This window comes from Pongo pygmaeus, chromosome 23 (assembly GCF_028885625.2).
Source record: "Pongo pygmaeus isolate AG05252 chromosome 23, NHGRI_mPonPyg2-v2.0_pri, whole genome shotgun sequence".
Taxonomy (NCBI): Eukaryota; Metazoa; Chordata; class Mammalia; order Primates; family Hominidae; genus Pongo; species Pongo pygmaeus.
Genome location: NC_085931.1, coordinates 36,223,519 through 36,231,818, shown reverse-complemented (window position 1 = coordinate 36,231,818; position 8,300 = coordinate 36,223,519). Strand labels below are relative to the sequence as shown.

The 8,300-nt window shown below is 46.9% G+C and overlaps 1 protein-coding gene across 10 annotated transcripts in view; it reads right to left on the bottom strand.

The window, feature by feature from the left end:
* Positions 1–595: 595 nt before the first annotated feature.
* The window catches only part of LOC129022783 (aspartate-rich protein 1-like), a 36,911-nt gene continuing 29,206 nt past the window's right edge, over positions 596–8,300 (bottom strand). For 5 of the 10 annotated variants that reach the window (XM_054469015.2, XM_054469014.2, XM_054469017.2 and 2 more), the window contains 6 exons: positions 8,114–8,135; positions 7,770–7,811; positions 6,073–6,155; positions 5,573–5,594; positions 5,229–5,270; positions 596–916 (listed from right to left, as the gene is read on the bottom strand). In XM_054469015.2, the coding sequence (XP_054324990.1) occupies positions 912–916; positions 5,229–5,270; positions 5,573–5,594; positions 6,073–6,155; positions 7,770–7,811; positions 8,114–8,135 (216 nt within the window). In that variant the 3' untranslated portion in view covers positions 596–911. Of the gene's footprint in view, positions 5,271–5,572; positions 5,595–6,072; positions 6,156–7,769; positions 7,812–8,113; positions 8,136–8,300 lie in introns of all 10 variants that reach the window. The other 5 variants (XM_063662922.1, XM_063662921.1, XM_054469012.2 and 2 more) reach the window with 4 other exon arrangements.

Sequence of the window (8,300 nt, the reverse complement as noted above, 5' to 3'; positions counted from 1 at the left end):
GCTCCTGAGGACAAGGCTTTGCTCAGTTTGCTGCTCCAGACCCAAAGGTCACAGCAGGGGAGCTTTGGCCCCAAGTTGAGAATTACCTGGCCCAAAAGAGTGCTGAGAGGGGGAAACCCAGCTCTTGCCTCAGCGTCTCGTTGCGTGAATGAATCAGGGAATCCCTGCAGCAGGGGGACAGGGTGGCACCTCCCCTTGAGACTCTGCAGGTACGAGGGTCAAAAGAGGGCTAGGGTGACAGAGAGTGAGAAGAGGCCCCCATAGGCTGTTAGAAATTCCCTGTGTTGGTGGCCTGCCGAGAAGTATGTGGCCCTGGACGCACAAGCCATCAGCCTGCTCCTGAAGCTGCTACACTCACCCATGGGCAGGGTGTGCCTGAAGGCCACCAAGGCCCTCACCATGCTGCCAGAGGCCCCTGAGGGATGCAAGGTCCTGCAGGCACACGTGCACACCTTCTGTGTCCTGGAGGAGGACTCTGACAGCAAGGCTTACGAGGGCGAGGCCTTATAGAAGGTGACTCAGATCACCATCGATGTCATTGAGTGGAAACCCTGAGCCCCTCATTGGGTCAGACCTGATCAGCCACCTCTGCACCTGAATAAAAGTGCTCAGTCTCTTTATTTCAAGTTGGAATGGCACTTTCCATTCCTGGACCACGGTCACGTCTCTTCTCACTCTCCTGCCAAAGGCGAAATGCCAGGCCCAGAAGCACCAGGTCCTGGATGGTACAGGCCAAACCCAGTGCTGGGGATGGGTTGGAGGTGGCCTTGGAGGTTTGCTCTCTGTTGGGGCCAACAGTTTTCCTCAGAACGTTGAGAGAACTGAGACCTCCAGGGGCAAAGCTGGGGACCCTGCAGCACACGCGGGCCTGCCCTTTGGGTCAGCACCCTGGTCGGCTCCACAGAAGGGCTTCACCCTGGATGAAGAAGAGACAATCCCTTTTCAATGAGGGCAGGCTCCCAGCTTTGTGCACTATGACATCATCCCACTAAGCAGCCTCCACGCAAGGATCTCCTGGGCTCCCGCCTCTGCAGTCCAGGCTGAGGAGAAATTAGAGATGCGGGAACTCATCTCTAATGACCAGGGACAGAGGTGCCTCTGTTACTAGGGGAGGGCCAGGAACACAGCCTATGTTGGGACCTAGAAGTCCTCAGCACCATACCCTTGCCTCCATTCTCCAAGGCCCATTTACCACAACATTATCAGCTTCTGGGATTTAAGAAGCTGCTGCCGGGAGAGGTATGGGAGCCAGCCTGGAAGAGGCAACTGGTCATTCAACTGTAGCCCAAAGGCACAAACTGCCACCCCAGACAGCTGAGGCTGGACCAGGGCAGAGGGACAGCCAGTGGCTATAAGCCCACACTATGGAGGGAGCCTGCTGTGTTGAGACCCCACCTCTACACTGACTGTTTATCTATGGAGCCTGGGGCAAGTTGATTAACTGCTCAGTGCCTCAGTTTTCCTAGCCCTAAAGTGGGGCTAGTAATTGTGCCTATCACAAATGGGTATGATTTTGGCAGTGCTGGGGCATCATACTGAAAATAAGTGCCTTATACATTGTGGGTACCCAGGAAGCCAGTTTATGGCCCCTCAGAAGAGACCCATCAGCAGGCATCTGAGGGAGCCTGGAGTCCTGCATCCTGCAGGTGCCTGGGGTCCTATGCCCAGGAGAAGCTGCTCCCTCACTCCACAGCAGTCTACAGAGCACCCCCTTACCAGGGGTACACCTGTTTGTGCAGGTGCAAGGAGGGAGACCTGGGCCTCTCTGGGCTCTGACCTTCCCTGGCAGGAGTGTAGAGGGCCCAGAACCCTGCCTTCTTTTAGCCAGGCCCTTCCCTCCCTTCCCAAACTCACAGCCTCCTCACTGCTCTCTGCCTCAGACTCAGGACTAATCTCATTATGTCCTTCATCCCTGTTTGCATCAGGGGCTGCAAGAAGCTCAGCTCACCTCCCCTTCATGGCCCTGAATACTCCTTTTCTGATTCCATCTGCTGAAACCTTTTTTCCAAGCCCTCCGGAGGCCCCAGGGCCTCAGCCTCTCCCTGGAACATTCTTTCCTTTCTTGCTTGGACTGAAACCTAGCTCTCCTGAGACCTGCTTCCCCACCCTGGGCGTCCTCCTATGTGGGGCTGCTTTCCTCCCTCCCTGTCCCTCATGCCATCACTGGAGTGGGACAGGTCCTTACAGACCATCTCCTATGCCCGTTCTGAGGAGCCCTCTGGTTCTGAATCCCTGCACAGGCTCTGTGGCCCTGGCCCTCTCCCCTCCCCAGCACCACCCCACCAGATTGCTCTTGCAGGGCATGACGTGGACTCCATGTGGCTGAGCCTAACCACCAGTCCTCAGGCCTCATCTTTCTTTGGTCATGAGCATTTCCCCAGTGGAGCCTCACCACCTCCCACTTCCTGAAACATTTCCAGGAAATGAGGCCACTTCTCTGCAATTTTGGTTTTTCAGTAATGTGCTATTGTGCTCTTTAAGCAACTGATACACATCGTGGTATGTTTAAGCTTTTAGGGAAGTGGGAGGATACTGGGGGCTGCTGTGTGAGCACCTCTATGCCATACCAAGTAAGACCAGTGCGGGAAACTGGACCACTAAGCTGCAGGACTACCTCCCCCTCCAGGATGCTTTTCACAACTTCCAAGATCCCCTCACTGGAGACCTTCCATGGCCTGGACTCATCTTAGGCCTCCTTGTTCTGTCCATGTGCTACTGGGGTGCCTGCCAATCAGACAATTGGTGATGCTGTCACTGAACTGACTGCCCACGGGGACTCGTGGTCTTTGGTGCATTCCAGGCTCCACCACAGTCTCTGCATCCGCAGGCAACTGTGGTCCTGGCTGCTCTCTGCTGTTTGGTTTCCCTTCCATTTTTACTTATTGCCTAAAGAACTTCATACAAAATTCTATTTAAAAGCAGTTTATTCCACAGTCTCACATAGAACATATCAACTATTTTAATTTTTTTCTTCTTTCCTATCACTGTCTAAAAGTACATTTTTTTTTTTATACAGTAAGACCCAGTGTGGTTGACTGTATCTAATTTTTAACCTATTAGATGGGCAATTTTTTTTTTTTTTTTTTTTTGAGACGGTGTCCTGCTCTGGGTGATTCTCTTTGATTCTCTCTGTTCTCATTCCACCACATGCTCTACGGAAGCATAATCCTTCAATTGCACTCATATAACCTGTCAGTAACTTTTCACTCCCTGAGCCAAGAGCTTCTCCAGCCAAGTTTCAGCAAGACCAATTTCTGACCCATGGAGCAATGGTTAACAGCAGCCTCACTGAGCTCACACGCCCAGCTGTGGAAGGAAATTTCATTTTATGGTAAGTCTACTTTGCCAGTACAGGTGGTGTAGCATGTTAGTTTATAGAGTAGCCTTTGGTGTTAAAGAGATCCAGCTCTTGGTGTCTATCCTGAGTAATTTACTTAACTGACACCCACGTTCCTCATGTGTATAATGACTATAACAAAACTAATTCAGTCTCAAAGTGATTGTGACACTTCAAGGAGGCAACATACAGAAGTGCCCATATACTCAATTTATAGCTGTTATTATTTTCATTCTTAAGCACCTGCTTATTAACTAAAGTCATATGTGGCAGAATGGCATTTTGGTCAATGACACACCACATGTATGACAGTGGTCCCGTAAGATTATAACAAAGCTGAAAATTTCCTTTTGCCAAGTCGTAACTGTTGGAATGTCGGCGCAATGCATTACTTACGTGTCTGTGGTGAGGCGGGTGTAAACAAATCTACTGCGCTGCATCATTAGAGTAAAACAACATTTCTTTTTGGTAAACATCTTAAGTAATATGTTATATAAATGAAAGGCTAACCACAGTGATGGAATTTTTAGAAAGAGACAAAACTAAGCGCCCACAAGGATTTGGAGAAATGGCTACTCACATATGCTGTTAGAGGAGCATGAATTGGTGTTATCATTTTGGAAAAAGTTTGCATTATTTATGATAGTGAAAGATATGCCCCTTCTAACAGTCTACTCCACAGAAGTGAGTGCTGGTATTATTCCAAAACCACTGACAAAAACACTCAAAGCACCATTACTTGAGATAGCCACAATTACATTAAAAATAACCCTGGTCAGACACAGTGTTCATGCCTATAATCCAAGCACATTGTGAGGCTGAGGTGGGCAGATCACCTGAGGTCAGGAGTTCGTGACCAGCCTGGTCAACATGGTGAAACTCTATCTCTACCAAAAATACAAAAAAATTAGCCAAGCGTGGTGACGGGCACCCGTAGTCCCAGTTACTCAGGAGGCTGAGGCAGGAGAATGGCGTGAACCCCAGAGGTGGAGCTTGCAGTGAGCCGAGATCACGCCACTGCACTCCAGCCTGGGTGATAGAGCAAGACTCCGTCTCAAAAAAAAAAAAAAAAAAAAAAAAGAATGAAAAAGAAAAGTCTAGAACTTAAGTGATCAATATCAACTTAGAGAACAAAACCAAAGCCAAATTTTTGAAGACAGGAAACAGTGTGATACTATCTTTTGTGGGAAGGAACTCCTGGCTACCCCAAAAATTAGAGAACTGGGGAGAAAGAAGCCTCATCTCAGAATCTGTGAGTGAGTTGGGAAGTGGAGCCTGGAAATGTGCTCAAGGTCAAACTTTCCTCCTCCCTTCCAAGGAGACTGGAGTTTTACCAGTGAGCCCAGAGTGAATATTCACTCCACCATCCACCCCGGGAGATCCCTTTAAACCAAGAGCGCACAGTGAGGACAGAAACATGAATGTGCACTAACAAGTCCTGAAAGTTCAGAGGGTGATTCTCGATTTCCCCTTGGCACATAGCACAAGGACTGTTTCTCTAGGTTCCAGGAAATGCCTGTGAGAGAGTTGCATCCCCCAGATTCCCTTCATCACAGATGACACCCAGTGCTTAAGCCTACACCCCTTGTGGACAATCCCAAGGAGTGTTGACTAATCCAAACCAAAGGCTCTGATGTTCCACAGGCAGAAAAGAGCAGGTGCACTGCAAAGATAATCTCTCATGAACGCAGCACCCTCATAGCCCATAAAGACAGTTCTTACCATGATGCCAAGAAACTCTGAAAACAACAAGCCAGACCTCACACACGTTTCCATTTTCTTTCTGATTTCATACCCCCTCCCTCAGCCCCTCCTCACAAGCAGCAGGGATAACCTGGAGGCTCCTGGGAACCTTTTCCCATTGGGTTTTTCCTGGCACGTAGTTGCCTACCTGGAGGAATCTCCTCCTCACTTAGACTCTCCAGCGTCAAGTCTTTAGAAACAAAAACACAAGGATAAGTCATTAGAGAGAGTGACCCACCCACTCCTCCTACTTTAGCTGAAGCTGAGTGATGGGCTATTCTCCCACCCCACGCTGCTTCATGCATGATCCCCTCATCTTTCTTCTGGGTCGACAAACCTTCCTACAGCTTCTCGGGTCAGAGTTCTACACTGGCAGAATCACTTTCACGAGAACCCCAAGCCTCTTTCCCAGCAGGAACCCAGAATCAGGTTTCTATACACTGAAGCTAGCAAGTTTTTCCCTCAGGAAGTGAGTTATTTCATGGTACCTACCGTTTTCTTTCTGAGCTGTTATCTGCAATTATATAAAAGAAAACATTATGAGAATCAGATTACGCTGTGCGCTTCACACACATCTGTTATTCTCTGGACAATGATAAAAAACCAGAAGGCAGTATAGTGATTGAGCCGTAGGTCAAAGTCCCCAAAGACTAGCACAGAGGATAACTATAGAAAAACAAGACCTCTATTTGCAGAATTTACCATTAAGTTTAACTTTATATGCAAATGCACAATGCTTAATCCAAGGAGGAAAACTGGTGTTGTGGAAAATCCCTCAGTATTCCAGTTGATAATGGATGCTGTCATTTAAAAACACCCTAGCATACCACATATCAGTTGGGAAGACACTCCTACTGAATTCCAGCCCCACAAAGAGAATAGTGTTCAGTGTACATAATGTGCATTGCCAGATTTTCATATCAAAATTAATTGAGAAGTAAAGGAATCAGGAAAGCAACATTGCTGTAGAAGACAAAAAAGGGGGGTCTTACATGGGCATCAAGATCACCATCATCATCTTTTTCATGTTTGCATCGTGGTGGGCGTCTTAAAAACAGGCGGTCCTCCGGCCAAGCTGGAAGGACACAGGGGAAAGATCAGTGCCCTGGTTTGAGACTGTGAGTCACTCAGGGAGCTTTGCTGGATGTGCTGTTTGGAGGCGGTTGATTAACAAGCCTAAACTGAGTGGATGCTGGGCTATTCCCCTGAGTGGAAGAGGGCTGGCAGAAAAGGGGAGCAGGAAAGACATGAGACATGGAGATCTTGGCCTTGTACTAGAGGCATCATGCAGCAACACAAAACAGTCAACCCAAAATGGAACTAAAAGGCACAATAAGGGTTAATGGAAGAGTGCCTTTCTCCCTCTCAAATGTTTTAAAAGTCTTCTAAACAAACAGCATTTTCTTAACGTATTCAACACCGTGTCAGTACACTGTGATCCAATTATGATAGTACTTCATTTAGCATCTGTTTAAAAAAATTGTTATTTGATCAAAAGCCTATTTTATCAATGAAATGGACTCAATTTTACCCAAATTATTCTATTAAGCACGCAGTTTTTTCATAGAAATCATTTTAAAAATTAAATATTAAAATGCTACAATTAAAAATAGTCATGATTTCCTCTTTGTAAGTCATCTTCTGGAACCAGGGTGTGTGCACAAAACCTACTGGGCCCCTGTGATCAGGGGCTTCAGCAGCTCCTGTGTCACTCTCCCTGAGGAGATTCCCTAAAAATCAGGCTTCATTCAAACAGGCCAAGCTCACACAGCCTGCTCTAACTACACCAGTGAAGCTGAGAGACGTGACTCTGAACAGTTTCTGCCATCAGGATAAGTTTCCAGGTTCAAATATACATTATCTACTGAACTGGGGAAATGTATACCAATATAAATGAACAAATTTATGAAAAAAAGTCCACGAGTACGGGGGTGATTTTTAGTTAACTACCTTACGTAAAAATTATTTTTTTTGGCCGAGCACTCTGGATCACACCTGTAATCCCAGCAGTTTGGGAGGCTGAGGTGGGTGGATGGCCTGAGGTCAGCAGTTCACGACCAGCCTGGCCAACATGGTGAAACCCCATCTCTACTAAAAAATACAAAAAATTAGCCAGGCGTGGTGGTGAGTGCCTGTAATCCCAGCTACTCAGGAGGCTGAGGCAGGAGAATCACTTGAATCTGGGGGGCAGAGGTTGCAGTGAGCTGAGATCACGCCATTGCACTCCAGCCTGGGCAAGAACAGCGAAACTCCATCTCAAAATATATATATGTATATTTGATGCCTATTCATTCAGACGTATAAAATATTGGTATCAGAAATCAAAAATTTTTATCAGTCATGTTAAATCTAACTTATCAGCTGTCAACATGAAGATCCTAGGAAGTAAAGAAGGTACAAATAAGTGGAAAGGCATCCTGTATTCACGGATAGGAAGACTAAACCTGACTAACACACAATACTACACAAATGATCTACAGACTCACAACAACTGCTATCAAACTGGTAACAGCCATCTGTGCAGAAATGGAAAAGATAATCCTACAACAAGCCAGACCTCACACATATTTCCATTTTCTTTCTGATTTCATACCCCCTTCTTCAGCCCCTCCTCACAAGCAGCAGGGATAACCTGGAGGCTCCTGGGAACCTTTTCCCATTGGGTTTTTCCTGGCACGTAGTTGCCTACCTGGAGGAATCTCCTCCTCACTTAGACTCTCCAGCGTCAAGTCTTTAGAAACAAAAACACAAGGATAAGTCGTTAGAGAGAGTGACCCACCCACTCCTCCTACTTTAGCTGAAGCTGAGTGATGGGCGATTCTCCCACCCCACGCTGCTTCATGCATGATCCCCTCATCTTTCTTCTGGGTCGACAAATCTTCCTACAGCTTCTCGGGTCAGAGTTCTATACTGGCAGAATCACTTTCACGAGAACCCCAAGCCTCTTTCCCAGCAGGAACCCAGAATCAGGTTTCTATACACTGAAGCTAGCAAGTTTTTCCCTCAGGAAGTGAGTTATTTCATGGTACCTACCGTTTTCTTTCTGAGCTGTTATCTGCAATTATATAAAAGAAAACATTATGAGAATCAGATTACGCTGTGCGCTTCACACACATCTGTTATTCTCTGGACAATGATAAAAAACCAGAAGGCAGTATAGTGATTGAGCCGTAGGTCAAAGTCCCCAAAGACTAGCACAGAGGATAACTATAGAAAAACA